Source organism: Cupressus sempervirens, chromosome 10 (genome assembly GCF_028749045.1).
Source record: "Cupressus sempervirens isolate cs-2001-9-10 chromosome 10, ASM2874904v1, whole genome shotgun sequence".
Taxonomy (NCBI): Eukaryota; Viridiplantae; Streptophyta; class Pinopsida; order Cupressales; family Cupressaceae; genus Cupressus; species Cupressus sempervirens.
The window spans coordinates 525,642,433-525,661,960 of NC_143127.1; the positions used below are offsets into that span (position 1 = coordinate 525,642,433).

Here is a 19,528-nt window from a genome sequence, read left to right on the forward strand (position 1 = left end):
TTTAAGGGGCACTTGTAACAAACGGATTTTCATGACAAAATAAAGGTGATCTAGAAAGAGTTTTTGATGCAAAGATCAACTCAACGGAAGCAAAAACAAAAGGAACCAGCACCAAAAAGAGATAGATAATAATATTCTTCTAATTAATTCATCAAATGAACAGTATATACACTTGCTCTATTACAGATTTCTTCTTCCCGTAATTTCATATCCAAAAACTTGCCCTAAACCTAAAAACTCTATTTATACAAGCTAAGACGATCTACAGAACATTCTAGATTATTACAAAATAGGAAGAACAGCTTACAGAATACTCTAGATCAATATAGAATAGGGAAGAATGACCCCACAATGATCTATACAAATCCCAAGAAAAGATCTTATCGTAATGACAAAATTGGGATAAATTCTTCATGCAGAAATCACATCCGAAATATTTTATGTAGCTGCTCCTGCACCATACTCCCCAGGAAATTTTATCTCATGCCCACTTGAGATGAGCGCTTGTTGAGTGGTACCTTGCTTCTTGATATCTTGTTCTATCATCCACACAACATCTACATCTGAATAACCTCTAAGTTTTACCAAATACTGCTTGGACTCCTTTCCTCTTGTCTGCTTTATGACTTTGGTGTCAAGTATCCTTTCTAGCTGTGGTGTCTGCTTAAATGGTAAACGTTGAATGTCTTTTGTATCAGCAATATGTCCTGTATCAATTTCTTCAGTGGGTGCTTTGAATGGTGTGAGGTCTACTATGTTGAAGATGGGAGAAATGCCAATCTCAGGTGGCAATCGAATCTCATAAGCATTGGTTACAAACTTCTTCAATATTTGACAAGGACCTAGTTTTCTCAACATAAGCTTGGTAGATTTACCTTTTGGTAGCCTCTCTTTCTTGAGATTTTCCCATACTAAATCTCCCACTTCAAATTCTAAGTGTCTCCATTTTTTATCTGCATGCTTCTTATACTTGTCAGAGGTTTGTTGGAGTTGTGCTTTGACTTCATCATGGATTTCTTTTATGGCTGTAGCAAATTCTTCTTCTTGGGCACTAACTTGTTGCTGTGAACTCATATCTCTTAACTCAAAAATCCCTCTAGGATGAATTCCATACACCACTTGAAATGGTGACTTTCCTGTACTTCTATTGATGAAGTCATTATATGCAAATTCAGCTTCGGGTAGGATTACATCCCATTTTGTTGCATGTTGTCTTGTGAGTGTTCTTAACAAATTGCCCAAAGTTCTATTAACTACCTCTGTTTGGCCACCAATTTGAGGGTGGTAGGCTGATGAGAATGATAAATTGGTTCCAAGTTTCCTCCATAAAGTTCTCCAAAAGTGTCCTACAAACTTCACATCCCTGTCTGAAACTATGTTGAGAGGTAGCCCGTGAATCCTTATGACTTCCTTGAAAAAGAGATCTGCTATATCAGAGGCATCATAGGTCGACTTACATGGTAAGAAGTGAGCCATTTTGTTGAACCTATCTACTACAACAAATACACTATCATGCCCCTTTTGTGTCTATGGCAGCCCCATTACAAAATCCATCGTTATGCTTTCCCAGGGTCTAGATGATATTGGCAAAGGTTGATATAGCCCTACATTTGTAGTCCTTCCTTTGGCCCTTTGACAAATCATACATGTTTCCACAAAGTTTCTAACATCAGTCTGAAGTTTAGGCCAATAGTAGTACCTTCTAACTAATTCTAAGGTTTTATCCAAACCAAAATGTCCACCCATTGTTCCACTATGCTTCTCTTTGATAATGTTTGTCCTCATAGAGCACCTGGGTACACATAGTTGTCCTCCTTTGAAAAGAAGTCTGTCTTGTATCAAAAAATCAGAAAAATCAGCATAGTATCTTTCACCAAACTCCATACATACCTTGTAGATGTTGCCAAAATCTGGATCTGCTACATACAAGTCCTTGAGTGCTTCAATTCCCACACTTTCTAGATGTCTCTGGGAGACAGTCAAATTCCTTCTACTAAGAGCATTAGCAACCTTGTTTGGTATCCCCTTCTTATGTTTGATGGTGAAGGTATAGGCCTGTAAATACTCGACCCATTTCATGTGCCTATGACTTAATTTGTCTTGGCTATTCAGAAAATGGAATGCTTGGTTATAAGTATACACGACAAACTCCTTTGGCAACAAGTAATGTCTCCACCTTTTGAGAGCTTGAACCAATGCATACATTTCTAGGTCATATAAAGAGTATTTCTACTTGGCTTTATTGAGCTTTTCACTTGAGAAAGCCACTGGTTTTCCTTCTTGACTAAGAACTGCCCCTATAGCAACCTTGCTAGCATCACATTCTACTTCGAAAACTTTGTTAAAATCAGGTAAAGAAAGAATTGGCTGCTCACTAGCCTTTTTCTTGAGCAATTTATTTGCTGATTGACTCCATGCAAACTTACACTTCCTTCCTCCTTTAATAGTTTCTAACATAGAAGCACATATATAACTGAAATTTCTTATGAATTTCCTATAAAATGTAGCAAGACCATAAAAGCTTCTAACATCTCCAACTGTTCTTGGGGGTGGCCAGGATAGTATAGCACTTACCTTATCTTTATCCATCTTCAAGCTACCTTGGGAGATCACAAAATCAAGATATGTCAGCTCCTCTTGCATAAACAAACACTTTTCCACATTTATTACCAATTTCTCCTCATGAAGTCTTCTCAAAACCATATCAATGTGCTCTAGGTGTTCTTCCTTTGTCTTGCTGATAATTAATATGTCATCTAAATATACTATGATGAACTTACCATTGAAGTCTTTGAGTATTTCATTCATAAGTCTCATGAAGGTACTAGGAGCATTAGAGAGTCCAAATGGCATTACCTTCCATTCATATAATCCATCATTGGTTTTGAATGTTGTCTTCCACTCATCTCCAACTCTTATCCTTATTTGATGGTACCCACTTTTTAAGTCAATCTTGGAGAAATACTTTGCACCTCCCAAAAAATCAAGAAAATCTTCAATTCTTGGCATTGGAAACCTATATCTGATTGTAATCTTATTAATGGCTCTAGAATCAACACACAACCTCAAGGTTCTTTCCTTCTTGGGTGCCAAAACAGCAGGTACAGCACATGGGCTTATGCTTTTCATAATCGAGCCAGAATCGAGTAACTCCTTTACTTGTCTAGCAATCTCCTCATTTTGTTGAGGTGTCATCTTGTATGCAGCCTTATTGGGTAAAGTAGCTCTCGAAATGAAATCAATACAATGACTAATGTCTCGTATGGGTGTAAAGACTTTGGCATACCTTTTGAAATCAAACCTTCATACTTAGCCAAAAGTTCTTTCACTTCATTAGAAATCGTCTTCTTTGTTTCAGCCTCCTTTCAGTCATTTCCAACGGGTTCTTGTGGTTGTGGGTTAGGCAGCAAAAGAAAACAAGCTTTAGGTTTATCCTTCATGTCCCGTAAGAATTTATTTTTATCAACCATCATAATTTTGGCTTCCCTCTCTTTATTTTCTTCCACTTCTTCATGATCAGCAAATGGAATCAATCTAATCACCTTTCCATCCTTCTTGATGGTGTATATATTTAGTTTTCCATCATGTTGTGCTTGCAAATCATACTGCCAAGGCTTACCAAATAATAGGTGGCATGCATCCATGTCAACTATATCACACAAAATTCTGTCCTTATACTTCCCAATCTAAAAATCAACCCATGCTTGCTCATTTACAAGAGTTTGTTGACACTTGTTAGCCATGAAACCTTATAAGGAAAAGGATGAGGTATCCTCCTAAATTTTAACTTCTGAAACATCTCAAGAGAAACTAAATTCTCAGTAGGTCCTGAGTCAATAATGACTTTACATACCTTACCTCTGGATTTGCAAGCAGTCCTAAAGATAGTTTTCCTTTGTGGTGGTTCCATGGTAGTAGGCACTTTCAAAAGTGTTCTTTTCATCATTAAACTTTCTCCTCTTTCAGGTACACTATCTGAGTCAGCCATCTCTTTCTCTTAGTATTCATCATCTTGTACCAAATGTCTTCTTCTTTCACCTTGTGAACTTGAACTTTCTCTATCCGGACACCTAGAGGCATAATGTCCCTCCTTATTGCAATTGAAACAAATAATCGGACTTGCCCTTCTACCACCAAATCCACCTCTTGAATTGCCTCTTCTACCTCTGAAATTTCCTTCGTTTTGACTGGTTTCTTGCTTTATCTCCTTATGATCTTCATGGTTTTGTCCTCTTCCTTGGAAATTTCCTCTTCCCCTTTGATTTCTTCCTCTTTCTCTACTATTTTGTTCTTGCCTTCTTTTCAATTTGGCTTCCACCTTCAATGCCAGTTGATAACATTTTTGTACTGTATCAAGACACAATAAATTAAGTTCTTCTTGAATGTTCAACCTCAATCCATTGAGATATCCAGCAATTTTTACACTTTCACATTCACTCTACTTTGCCCTCAGGCTTAATTTTTGGAATTCTTCAGTATAGGCAGTGACATCTAGCTCCTTTTGTCTTAAACTTTGTCTCCTTTGATGAAGTTGGATTTCATAATCCTCAGGTAAGTATGTTTCTCTCACCTTGGCACACATCCTTTCCCATGTAGTTATCATGTTCTTACCTTCTTTGACCCTTTCTCCTTGAGTGAAATTCCACCAAGTGAGGGTTGGTCCCTTCAACTTTGACTTGGCAATTTTTACCTTGTCCTTCTCTACTATATTTTCACATTCAAAATGGTTGTTCCAAGCTTCTATCCAGTCCACAACAGCATCAACATCCATCTTTCCCGAGAAGATGGGTAGGTCACCTTTGGCATCCTTCTTGCGAACTCTTTCAAGGGCTTCTATGAAGTATCTTTGGTCTGCAGTTAAGTTAACCACCTCCTGCTCAGAGGTATCCTCTTCTTCACCTTCTTCCTCTTGCTCTGAGGAAATCTTTGTTGTCTTTTCCATCCGGCCCTTCATCTTCTCAAATTCATCTAATAACCACTTATTGATTTTCTCATGTTCTTGCATCTTCTTAGCCAGTTCAACATTGGAGACCATGTTTGATGTTTCAGCTTCTGACTCTAATCCAGACATAAAATCTAATTGCCTCAGAAGCTTTCCCCAAGCTTTGATACCAAAAATGATGCAAAGATCAACTCAATGAAAGCAAAAACAAAAGGAACCAGCACCAGAAAGAGATAGATAATAATATTCTTCTAATTAATTCATCAAATGAATAGTATATACACTTGCTCTTTTACAGATTTCTTCTTCTCGTAATTTCATATCCAAAAACTTGCCCTAAACCTAAACCTAAACCTAAAAACTCTATTTATACTTACTAAAACAGTCTACGGAACATTCTAGATTATTACAAAATAGGAAGAACAACTTACAGAATACTCTAGATCAATTTAGAATGGGGAAGAATAACCCCACAATGATCTGTACAAATCCCAAGAAAAGATCTTATCGTAATGAAAAAATCGGGATAAATTCTTCATGCAGAAATCACGTCCAAAATATTTTGTGGGTGCTCCTGCACCAATTTTCCAAATCTAATTATTGAAACAAAATCTCTTGAATTCTTTTTCATGAGACATTAACGGATTTTAACTACTAACGATTAACTGAGATAACAAAACCAAACTGAAATAACTATAATAACGTTCAACTGAAATAACTGTAATAATGATTAATTGAAATAACTGTAATAACGATCAATTGAAATAATTGTAACAATGATCAACTGAAATAACTATAATAATGTTTATCTAAAATAATTGTAATAACAATCAATTGAAATAACTGAAATAATGATTTACTATCTTTCCTTGCATACAAGTAAAGTAAATGCATAACATGAAATAGAAAGAAAAACATACAAGAAGTAACTAGTGAGTCTTTAATTGGTTTTGCAAGCCTCAACTTTCGGTAAGAGGAGAAGCATTGACTTAGGCTTAACCTCCCAACCTCGGACCATATTCATCCCCACACAATCTATTGAATAGAAAGGCCCTCCCTACCCTGGGATTAGGCTTGGGATACTTTTAATCCAGCCACCTGAGCATTCTAGTGTTTAGAATGTCCGCACAGTTATGGATGGACATGTCTGAATAATTGGCGCTACTGACATCAAGTGATCATAGATGGCAAACATGCCTTTAACGACCTTGGCCAAGGTTTTCGAATGGGTTCAATGACCCAATCACTACTGCTCGACTTGACAATAGGGGAACAATAAGTATGAACATGCATGAGCTATTAAATGATTTTTCTTTTAAAATAATTTAGAATTGTTATGTTATGTCTGATTTTTATTTCCATGTTATTGCAGATTTCTATCTCACCTCTTCCTTAGCTATACAGCCGAGTGAGTCCCAAATGTTTGAATCTCAGAGCAATCAACTCTATCTGTTGATCATCAACTTGATATAAGAATATTACATGTTTTCAACATATCACATTTTTGTGACCTGAGAAATATAATCTTAAAACTTGCAAAATAAATACCATTTGATTCTGACATTCAGCAGTAATATAAAGATGTCAAATCATATCATGAACAATTGGTCTTGACTTATCATGAGAAGTTCTGACTTAAGGACGAACTATCTGATGATATCACACAAGGATGTTGTACGGCATTTCAAGAATCTGTATCTTACTGTTGTAAATACAATGCAGTGGTATCTGATAAAAACATATTATACATCAATTGGATATGGTAAGTCAACCACATAATCTATCAAGTTCAGAAGTATTGGAGCCTTGGCTAGACGCTAATAATCAATTCCTTCATGGAAATAACTTCAAACGCAGATCTCAATGTGATTACCAATCACGTCTTTCAGCAAAAGTATTCAATGAAATGTGCAAATCGTGGCAAGCAAATATGCAGAGGGAAAGAACATGAGGAATGATGCAAAGAGATATCGTGAGGAATGAGACTCCATGGCCTCTCACGGCTTCATAATTTAAAGAAGTATTCAAAAAACCTTTTGGCTTCCAAGAAGCCGTAACTTTAAAAAAAAGACTTGGCTTCTTGAATGCCAATATGCCAAATGTGCATTTCAGTTTCTAGCAAAAATTTGAATAAATATGGAAAAAGATTTGAAGGTTATAAATCAAGGATAATTACAATATATTTATCTACTTGCACGTAGATGTATTTATGAGGTGGCATCATATTATTTATTTTATCCAAGGTCATATCTATTATTAAGTATATCTAAATACATGCTTTATTTGAAAGATTATTTTATCTTCTTGTACATGTATTTAAATGTACATATTAGATAAAAATTTGTATAAACATAATATTATGGTGTCACCTTTATTTCTATATCTATGTGCACGTACATACATTTACATTATAGTGATGCGGTGAAAAAGTCAATCAAAAGCCATTTGAGGTATGCATTATTTTTAATTAATTAAAAATAACTAATATTTTAAATGTTTATTTAATAGCTCATGCATGTCCATCGATTGTATCTTGATGTTCGAGTCGCTAGGTCCTTACCAAGACAGTTAAAAGTCATACCTATCAACCCGATAATTGGACCAAACTAGTATCCCATTCCGTTGATCCCATTTAGCAATGCTTCTCCCCTTCATCTTCTCCTGCAATCACCCGTGCAACATTTTCCACGATAATAACAAGTCCATGATAAATCCATAATAACAATTAATATAGATAAGGAATTTAATTATTAACCATAATTCCGAAATCAAGCAACTACTAATCATCACATGACAAACAACGAGTAAGGACTATCATCATTAAACAGTTAACATAATGAATACAACGGATATATTTAACCACCCTTTTCACATGATTATGAAAGAAAATCCATTCAATCCACAAACCGCTTTAAATAAATTTAAATTAGGTCAAAATTTGGGATGTAACAGCACTCCCCAAAGTCTTCTACAAAGATTGCTATAAATGGCCTGCAACATGTGAGTCACAATCAAAAACAATGCTAGTTGGTAAACCAAAAGATCTCCAAATAGAATAGAACAAGAGTTGGGCTAAATCATGTGCAGAACTTGTCCAGCAACATCGAATGAACATAGTCCAGATCTGAGCATTGGAAATTTTCTTGAGCTGTCTGGAATGAGTTTTGATTTAAGTTTCCAGGCCAGTGATAGTTTAAACGTTGCTAGGTAAGCAAATTGCATGTCTTTAGAAATTAAAATGCAAAGATAAAATGACTGATATACAAGATCAGAATTCTGATTCATTTGAATAGAAGTACATTTACTCAAAATGAGAGAACTATAACACCACATCAAGAATGAGCATACCCAAAAATCCAGTGCTCACTCCAAGAAGGATTTTTATTGATAAAAACACACTTCATATACCTTGCTTCCTCAGTTTTATTCTGAGACTGAAAAAATTGTAGATAATCTCGCCAACGATCAATATGAACAACTCTTTCTTTCCCCAAAAGATAATCTCGCCAATACTTGATGGGTTACACCAATGCATGCAATTCTTTATCAGATATGGAGTAGTTTCATTTAGTAGCATAAAAGGTTTATGAGAGATAAGCCACAAGATGGCCATTTTAAGCAAAGCATCTGTCTCAATCTCATAAGCCTATGACAGATCTAGTAGAACTAGAATAGATGCTGAATTAGATTTCCCTTTCAATGTGTTGAAAGCATGAGAGTGAATTTTTGTCCACTTGAAAGCAACATTGGTCTACGTCAATTGGTGCAAGGATGTGGCAATGTCTTAAATAATGTAGGATGAACTTGCGGTAAAAGTCAGCAAGACCAAGAAAACTCCTCAATTCAGTGAGATTTGAAGGAGTGGGCCACTTCAAAAGAGCTTTGACTTTCACAAGATCTATATGAATGCCACATGCATCAATGATGAATCCAAGATAGGAGATGGATGCTTGACCAAAAGAACACTCAAGAAAGTTGACATACAAATAGTTCTATTTATGTGTGCAACAAACATGTTCCAAATGTTGAAGATGGGCTTTCGAAGTGTTAGAAAAGAGAATATCGTCTAAGGTGATTACAAATCTGTCCAAACAATCACAAAATACCTCATGCATCAATTGTATGTAAGTCATGGGAGTATTCATGAGACCAAAAGGGATTACAAGCCACTCCAAAAAGATCCATTTTGGTTCGGAAAGTCTTCTTCCATATGTCCTCTATGTAAACTTTAACTTGATGATATCCACTTTTGGGATCAATTTGGAAGAAGAATTTAGCACATTGAAGTTGATCCAAAAGGTCATCAATACGTGGAAAGGATATCAATTTTAATGGAAATCTTATTTAAAGCCCGAAAATTGATACAAAGACTCCAAGTTCGACCTTTCTTCAACACAGGCAAAATTGGTGAATCACAAGGAGATACTTGTTCTACTGAAACCTTTGGGCAATAAATCTTGACTTTGTCTTTTTATCTCGTCACTTTGAAGAATTGATTGCCAATACAATGGTACATTATGAAGAGATATAACAAGAACAATATTAATAGTGTGGTCGATTGCTCCTTTTAGGGGAAGTCTCTTAGACTCCTGCAAAATGTGAATATTCTTGTAACAATTTTTCAAGAGTACCATGTGGTACAAGCAATCATTTTGCTTTAGAATTAACAAATTATGGCCTTATAGAAATTAGTTCTAGCTCTTGTGCCTAATTGATATCTTTGTGTGCCTATCTACAACTAAGGACTAGATCTGTAGTGTATTATCTTGTTACAATGTATAGTTGTTACTAAGGCATCATAATGAGCTGTCCTATCATACTAATAGGGTTTCCCTGGCAATAAACCACAACAATCCATAGTAGTCACATCATAGGTGACCTTATCAATGAATTTGGGACCAAATGCAAAAGACACAGTGCATGTGTGTGTGATTTGAGACGATGAATCATTATCCTTCCATCTAACTAAATATAGATGCAGATGTGGATCCATCAACAAATGAAGCTTTTCAACAATGGACTTCGAACTCAGATTTTCCTACAAACCATTATCAATGATAAAATCCACTGAAAACCGAACAAACAAATTGCCACGTCCCCTTCAAGTAGAATAATTGTTTATAAGGTGAGTTTATTAACTCTACTTTTCATGTCATCTTATGCCCTATCTTCACCAAAAATATTAATGGGAACATTTTTACTTTCCTCATCTTGATACTACTATACAACTAGATTCTTCTTCTTTAGTTTAAAACAATCAGACTTATCATGTCCCTTGTTTTTACAATAAGTACAAAGTTTATATTTCTTAGCATTTAACAAGAATGAAAAGAAGACGAAGGAGAAGAATTTTTTTCTTTAAAGAAATTTTGATGTCTTCAACAATTCAAAAAATTAGGGATTATCTTCAAATGGTGTCTGCATCGGGCGAGAAGAGGAGCAAGGGAAGTTTGAACACAGAGTAGGCAGGTGATGAAGATGGGGAGGATGATGATGGTTAGGGTGTCTCCTTCTTGGTTAGCTCCTACGACAGTGGTGGGGATTTGATCTTCCTCAAATCTGTTATGTTTGGAACCGATGTTTTTGTGCATGGTTTGGACTATCTCGTGGTTGCTAGGGTTTCAAGGATTGTTGAGTCTGGCAATGGTGACTATTTGGATTGTGATCTCCCCGTTGTCAGGAGGGGCTCCTTGTTGCTATCACCCCAATGGTTTGTTTGGCTGGGCTATGTGTCACTGGTGGTCAACACTTATGCTTTTGGGTCTGATGGGTTCAGTTTGGACCTCTTCTTGCCACCACTGGGGAAGTTTTGTTGCTGCTCATTCCTTATGAGGGGGCTTTGTGGCATTTTCAAGATCGACAGGTTAGGGTTCTCCTTTCTTGCCATCTCCTCAAGATTGGGCATTTTTTCAGCCAAGATTTTCCTGGGTCTTTCTCTTTTTCTCGGATAGTTTATATCCAGATTTGTTGTTGGAGGGTTTCCCTGGCTCAGAGGGGCCTTTTTTGGTCAGAATGGTTGGATTGTCGCTATTGAGTCTGTGATGCCCCTTTTTTGTCTTGGTGCTTTCAATGTTGGGAGATTGAAGTTGCCCCCTGCCCAATTTCTCAAAGGGGTTTATCTATTTCTTTTTCAGGAGGGTGCTAATAGTTTTCAAGGGCCCTCCCTAGCTCCTTGGTGATTTTGGTTAAGTAATAGCTGCTTTTGTGGGGGTTTTCCCCCTTGTGGAGTCTAGAGATTCTTTGATTTGATCATCTATTGGACCTCTGAGTTCTATGATATTTCATCTCCAAAAAATTTCTTTGGTGTTGATTTGTTGGCTTTGTTGACCCCTTCTGAAGGTCTTTGGGTTTCAGGGCTATTTCTTGTTTTTGTCTCTTCTATGCTCAGTTCATATTAAGGTTGTGTTATCACCTTTTGTGGTGATGACTTGTTGTGCGGGTGAAGTTGATGGGGGAAAGAATTTTCCCTTTCCTTTTGCCTTCAATTGGAATACGAGATGGCTCAGCAGATGCCTTGCTCAGGAATTTTCCTCCCTCCTATCTTTCCTATTGAGGCAAGTTCCCTTTCTATTGAGCTGGAAAGGGGTTATGATGGCAGGGCTGGTATGGAGAGGAAAGATCTCCCTTATGGTTTCAGCTGGTCTGAGAGTATGTATTTTCATGAGGCTGATCATGATGTGCTCAAAGATACCTCTCAACTCCTTGCTGCTCTACTGCCCTGATGATTGTTCACAAAGTGCGACCCAAAACATTGGCCCAAAAAAGATTCACACAATCAAAAATCCAGAAGCACAGAATTACTATGATGCATTGTGGAAATGCATTTATAGATACTTTTCTTGCTTTGGGGTTAGGAGGTAAATTGGTAGTCCTCCTTTTTCCCCATGATTTAGTTGTTCTCGTTGGATCTTTCGGCCCTTTTGGGCCTTTGTTTGCAGCTGAGGTTTAATATTTTCAATCTTTCTGCTGCTGTCCTTTTATGGGCTGGTCTCTTACTGCGGATCTTTTGTTGAAAATCTGTATGCAGTGTTCCATCTATGTTGGGCTTCAGATTCCCTCCAAAATCTGGTTGTATAGGGTTTCAGGGCCCCTTCAAAACCTGTTTTACTTAATCAAAAACAATTTGAAAATTTTGGAGGACTTCCGGAAAATGAAGATTGAGATGCACAAGATTGGGCAGAAAGCATTTCTTTTGTCAAATGAGCTTAGTTAAATGTAGCATCAAGTGTTTCTAGGATAGTATACTTTAACTCCCTAAACAAATGTTCTTGCAAACCGCTCTTGAATGTTGGGATTGAAAACAACATAGGATCTTGCACTCAAAGAAGTAATTTTAGTTGATTGAATTGCTAAATATAATCTTGCACTAACATCTTTATCATTGTCACAGGCGAAGTCATGATGTGGAAATCTTTTTATTACTAGAAGGCTAGAATGTATCCTTTAAAGCTATGACAAATTGATTATGTGTGGTGATTGGAATTTGCACATATTGTCGCTCAATGACCAAAACCTTAGGAACACCAGGGAGCTTTGAATTCGCAAATGGAACCTTATCCTCATTAGCAACCCCATTGTAGGAAAACAATTTCTCCATGTCAAGAATCCAAGTGTCAAGCACATCAAGATTTCAGGATCCTACACATATCTTTACTGCACATTTGATTGAGGGTTGATGGGCTTTGGTTCCAAGAAGTCACTGTATTGAAATTTCATTGACTTTATCAGTCAATGTGGTTATGGCACCAGCAAGTTCAACAACTCGCTCAAACAGATTATTGGCCATATTATTGCAAGTTAAAAAGTGTTTTACACTCAGTAATAAAAATGGACCATAAATAAGGTTCAACACTCTACTAGACTTGGGTTTGACAAAAAAAGCAAATCAAGAGATCCTTCGTAGCTTTAAGTGAAACTTACAAACACAACTTGACAAACATAAAAGTACTAAAATTAAATGCTAAGTTGATCACAGCCTCCAAACTAATACTCTCCCAACAAACTTGAAATTTATTTATTTTTAACATTTGGGAGAACTATAGACAACTTTTTTTAAATAAAGAATATAAATTCTTTATTTTGAAAAGAAAAACCATGGAAAAAAAGGAGAAAAACATTATTCCATTCAAAGCAATTCCTTTGCTTTGTTTTCAGCAGCTAAGTTGGCAGTTTTATTAATGTCATTACTTTCCCATGTCTTAATGAATTTTGAAACCTTAAAATGTTTCATAAAGGTGAGAACAAGCTCTTGTCCACCCTAATATCTTTTATAAAACAATTTGTGTAAAAAACTATTAATGAAAGAACAGCACAAATCTCCAAAGCAAAAACACAGAAAAATATAAAATAAGAGTACTTATTTTTTCAAGAGAACACCTCCAAACTGTTTTTTTCTTTTTTTTTCTTTTGATAAAATGAATCTAAATGCAAATTCCAAACCCATCGATCAGAGAATGCTCTAATGTGAACTGATATGGAAAGAGGCAAGAAAACCAGAACTCAGAAATTAAATTTTCTGGCAAAATACCTTAAGTTCTTAAAAAATAATAGACAATGATCTCTGAAATAGAATAAACTGAAAACTTGCATTCTCCAATATGCCTCCGTGAGGAAGAACCTACAAATAATCTCAGCAATAAAATAAACTTTACACTTGCATTCTCCATATCTCAATATGAGATGGAGAACAATATCGCAAATTAACACATACAATCATCATATACTTACTTATCTTAACCTCCTAACAACTAGAAAATTGTGAAATCCCAGTAAGGATATTTGAACTAATGCAATTGAAACTGTATAGAACGGTCTCATTTCCTTGAACAGATAGATTTGATTTCCTGTGATCACCAATAATTAGACATACAGAACTATTGTCAAAAGGTTCATTCATTGATTTGAACGTAGCTACCAATTTCACCGGCTGTTGAATACTGTTGAGCACTCATGCATACTTAAATTTCTGCTGCTTCATGTCACAGGCGAAAATCACATGTCCACGACAAATTCCCTTGCCGACAACCATTGTCGCTATCTGTGTGTGCTGTTTCCTTGCAAACAGACAAAGCTGGAAACTTCAAAGTAGTGCAACCCAGCAAATTAACAAATTAACAAATTCATTTCCGCATAACAATCAGATTATATCATAGGAAACTTCCAGTCGCAGATTAATAAATTCATTTCCACGTAACAATCAATCATCTATACTTGTCATGGCCTGGACCTCTGTGATTCTGCGCGTAAGCATATGTTGTAAACTCTTGTCTTTCCCTCCCCCAATAACCACGATAAATATGTTCTCCACTAGATCAGATACGAACTCCGATGAAAGGAAAATAATATCTATCAGTTTCTTTACTACTCAAAACACGACACCTTATTTCATCTTCGCCCCTCTCTCCAATTCTCACAGCACTTCCTTAAATTATATTTATCTTGTACAATCCCATAAACTTCCGAAACTGCTTCATTCCTCCGAAAACTTCCAACAATTACTATTATTTATTTACTCCTTATTAATTTATTTATGTTATTTAAATTGAAACTAATATAAATTGATTAATATGAAATATGTACTATTTATTTTCATGAAGGCAGAGCTGGAGGGACATCACATAAATTAGCATTTTACTTTTCACTATTGAGTCTTGACTCTTACTTCTTGACATTTAAATAGGATAAAGACTAATTAAAAAAATGCCATGCTAATAACTTATGTATACCTATGCATACCCTATGAGTCTTCGTTAATAACACTATATTATAATTGCAGCTCATATAGACAAATGCTGAATTTTAAAGTCAAACTTCTTACAGAGAACATAAACGTGCATATGATCGAACCACTTACCAGAAATGTATAAAAACACGTCCAAGGTTGAAGGATCCAAGTATGTATTCAAATGGGTATGTTACAAGAAATGGAAACCCCACTAGTACCTGTAAATATAAATGTCCTCGTTAAATTATGAATAGCATGTAATTTATTACAACATAAAATAAAGTTGTCATACCTGAAATGCTGCAGCAGAAAATGAGGCAAGAATCACTCCCTTGGTACTCATTCCCTACAGAAGTTCAATGTAGAATAAAGAGAACAGTCTACCATGATGAAAATTTCTATTTCAAATCCACTGAAAAAAATTAACAAAATTTTAAAGCTAATTCTAGTAATCTTTCAAGTACCTTCACTGTGCAATTTGTGAGGTTTTGAATCTGTGCTATTCATAATTGCAAAACTATAGATGCAGATAGAGCTCTACATTGTAATTCAAATTACATTGTATCAATATATGCTACTATTGTAATCATATATTACTATTTTTAACTTTTAAAGATCTCTGCTGTCAGAAAGTATTCCCTCATATCTCATAATTTTGAGGATGTAGATTAGAAGAAAAACATATGTTATATATATAATGACAATAAATTGTTTGCACAAATATTACCCATGTAATGACATGGATATTGATGCTGATGATAAGCCCAATTTTGCCCTTAAATTCTAGAAGGATGCATCTGACATACATCAAAAATATAAATTGCAAAAGAAGATACCACACGATACTGAGAAGAGAGCTGTGGAAGCATGGTGCAATGATTAGTAATGGATAATGTTCAATGTTAATATGCAAAATTTTAAACCCCCATTAGGACATCGAGCTTGAAGGCATTATGCTCTAGCTGAGCTATTGAGCTCAGAAGTTTGAACAGCAATGATGCAACAGGAGAGGTTTCCATCTGTGGCCTCTCTATCTTAGGCCAGGCTAAAATTCTAGAACTACCCTCACCAAGACAATAGCAGGGAAAGAAAGTTTGAGAAATATCTGTTACCCATACACACTGCTAGAATAGATTTCTTAAATAATCAAGCAGATACTGAAAGTTCGTAATGAAAAAGATCTTAATTTGTATCTAACTCAACTCACAAGAAGATGCTATTTTGGCAGTCAAACTTTTCAAAACTCAACAGTGAGAAATTCTGTAGGAAGATGCCTGTTACGTACCGACCACATCACAAGTACTACCAAAATGCTGCCTCCACCTATCTTGTTGCAATAGCTTATTGCACAACTCATCTAATTTCAACAAAGTGTTTGTATGACCGTGGCAGACGTTTCAGCATATTCACTACCATGTCCTCTTCCATCTTGCGACCAATAGTGTCAAGTTGATCGTAGATATCCTTAATTTTCATAGGATGCTCCTACAGAGACATCTTCTCATCCATTACAAGAAAAAACAACATATTCTTCAAAAAGAAATCTCCACTTTTATCTAATGTTCCATGGAGACTTTTCAGGTGCACCCAAATCTCCGTTGCAGACTTGCTAGATGTGTTGTCCACGATTTTGACATCACAAAATTGAGGTTACCCTACACAATTTTCTCATGAATTTGTAGGTACATCCTCTTTGGTTTACCATTTTTGTCAAGCGTCATTAAGGCAATTTGTTATCCTTAAAATGTACTCTGTGTAGCTTTATTTGTACATTTCTTTTGAAGGTTTCCATCAAGTTTAATCCCCAATGTTTGTAATAAAGAGTTTTTCTTCTCTGACAACAAATGCTTGATTTTTGGTAAACTTCCATGTTTTTTGTTTGTTTTTCATTTTGTTGTAAATAGATTTCAATCTTGTTTTTGCCTTATGATAATAGTCGTTGCAATCTCACTCGCTCCAAGCTAACCTAGGCCTCAATCAAAATTGTCTAACTCAAGTTATGAAGGAAGAGGTGGGGTTTTTCAGGGCAACAACATGTCATAATTTAAAAACCTACAAGAGTGGGATTTTTTATTGGCAATTGCACAAGATAGAATTATATTTAGTATTTAAAGTTGATTTTGACATCCATTTCAGATTTTTAGCTCATTCTAAGTTGATTCGACCATAGTTTTTGATGTTTTATGAAAATTAGTCTTTTTTAAGTCTATTTTCATTTTACCTTATTGAAAACTATAGTTATTTAATAAATTTAATTACATTAGACATTTTAAATGCATAAAGATGGGGGTTTTTATTACTTGTAGCATATATCAACATCCAAAATATCTATTAAAAAACCCACTGCCAATAAATATAAATCCTAAATGCATATAGATGGACTTTCTATAGGCAACATGTTATTTTATCACTTAAGTGCCTTTAAGTGGGGAATTTGAAACCAAAAGCACATTAATTGCACTTCCAAAGTTTATTAATATGCTTATTTACAAGTTTTAAACTCCATATAGGAGGAAAATTATAACCCAAAAGCACATGCATTTTGAAAAACATGTGTTATTCCTCCTACAAACGCATTATTACTTCTTCAATAAAAGTTTTTAGATATGTTAATGCATATGGTGGGCTTTTTAGTCTCCAAAACACATGCTTTTTACCACAAAAAGCACGACGTTATATTTGCATGTAAATGCATATAAGAGGTGAATTTTATAACAAATGTGTGTGTTTGGTATTCAAAAAGCATGTCACTACTCACCTAACAAGCATTTTAGAGCAAATATGCATATGGGTGGCAATTGTCAACCCAAAAGCACATGTCTTGGAGACCAAAAAGTGCATCCATACTTGTTTTATAAAGGTGGTAATTATTGCTTCCTAAATACATGCTTTCCACTTCTAAAAGCATGTCTTTGTTCCATTTTGCATGCATTTTTTATAAAGTGGCGATTTTGGACTTGACATGTTTTGAGCACTAAAAAGTGTCTATTCATTTTACAAGGCATTATGTTTGTCCACCATGGGTTGCAATTTTTAGAGCAAAAGTACATATTTTTGACTTCTCAAAACCCACCAATTTTGGGCATTTTTGAGAAAAACGGGATTTGCAGAAAAGAATCACTCATATCTTGGTCAATATTTGATGGATTTTGCTCTCCATAGGGTTGTTTTTGCATGAAATCACCCAAGGATCATTCTTAGCTATTCAAAAGTGCAGATTATAGAGGTTTTCGCTCATTCTACATCCAATCTAGGGCACAATTTTGCCCAAAAATGCCTTGTGTTTAAGCATTTTTCTTCTTCAAATCTTCAACTCTTTGACTCGGATAAGATCTAAAGGATTGCTTATCGTTTCCAGCTTGCATTTAATCCTTTTCAAGTTGCATATAATGCTTCAGACTCCATTTCTAATATGCATTGCATATTGCTTGGTCAAAACAATTGCTACAATGATGCATTTTTTATCTCTAACTTCCTACACTTGCAAGCTACAATATTTGACTCAATTTTTGCAAAGAGTGAGTCAAGATTTGAAGTATATTTAACCCTAAATCTTGCAATCATTCTAAATCCAAAAAACCTCCTTGGATTTATTTTCAGATTTTCGAACAAAGATTAAAGACTTCTTCCCTTGATTCTTAAGAAAAAAAGGTACGATTCTCTACCATTTTCATAGGGCTTTGTTGTATTTATTTGTTCTCTTTTTTATGCAAGTCTTTTCATTTCAATTTTCAGATTTGCATAATGCTTATGATGTGTTCCTTTTTTCCGTCTAAATTCTCCAAGTTGCATGTGCAAGTACTTCTATTTGATCTTGCTTATACATGCAGTCAGAATTAAAAAAATGTTCTTGAAGAACACACTCATAATGTGAGCTCATTTACCACATAATTTTCTGTCCAAAAATCCCACTTTCATGCTTGCATGTACTCCATTCACATTTTACGTACCACTGCCACATGATTTGAAAACTCGTGATGGTGATTGCCTGCATATGCTTGCACATTAACTTATGACAAAAATACAAAATCTCATCAAAAGTGAACTTCTTTCCATTCATTTTCATGCATTTTCCATACAACACCATTGCTGTCTACATATGCTATCATATTCCAAAACCCCGTTTTTGGGTATTCAATCATAAAAGTGCATGTTTTGAGCTCAATTTTTGGCATACATTCACTGTCCCAATAACTTCCATCTATATCTTCCATTCAAAATTCCCATATTCCACGCTTGAACGGTGGAATTTCCATGTCATAATTGCTTGCACATACACACTTGTCATGACTAAGGACATCACTCCAGGTAAAGGTAAAGAGAGACAGAAAATGAAGTACCAGTGTGACCAGTATCACAACTTCATGCATCCTTCACAACTCACTTCTTATTGTGAAAAGGTCAAGCATGCTGATATCTCACACTTGGATATCAAGGATTTCTTAAAGAGAGTAAATGATGCATCCACAAGTCATATGTTGTATATCAAACAAAGTGGCATTCATCTAGTTTCCACTTTCCCTTTGGCTGCCCACTAATGAGAAGATTGAGGATAGACTAGAAGAGTTGAGAGCAGAGAAGGAGGTCCTCAAGGGCTCAAACAGAGAATTGATGGAATATATCAGATCTGCACTCGGCAGCACCTCAAACAACCAATTCGACCGAAATGCAGAGGAGAACAAAAATCTACTTCTAAACCTGCAACAAGAGAGGCAAATTGGGCAAATTGGTCGAGCATGGGTAGATCAAATAAGGCTCAAGGTCCCCCACTGATTGAAAATTTGGGAGGTCTTTTGTTGGACGCTGACAAGTTGAGGGAAGCTACTTCCAGCCATCAGATCACCATGCAGAAGGCAGCACAT

The 19,528-nt window shown here is 35.5% G+C and overlaps 1 protein-coding gene across 2 annotated transcripts in view; it reads right to left on the reverse strand.

Annotated features, from left to right (window-relative positions):
- ALG3 (asparagine-linked glycosylation 3) overlaps positions 1-19,528 on the reverse strand; it is a 178,727-nt gene that overhangs the window by 56,434 nt on the left and 102,765 nt on the right. For both annotated transcript variants that reach the window (XM_089806855.1, XM_089806856.1), the window contains exons 7-8: positions 14,959-15,012; positions 14,796-14,884 (exon numbers count right to left, since the gene is read on the reverse strand). In XM_089806855.1, coding sequence (XP_089662981.1) covers positions 14,796-14,884; positions 14,959-15,012 — 143 coding nt within the window. The remainder of the gene's footprint in view (positions 1-14,795; positions 14,885-14,958; positions 15,013-19,528) is intronic.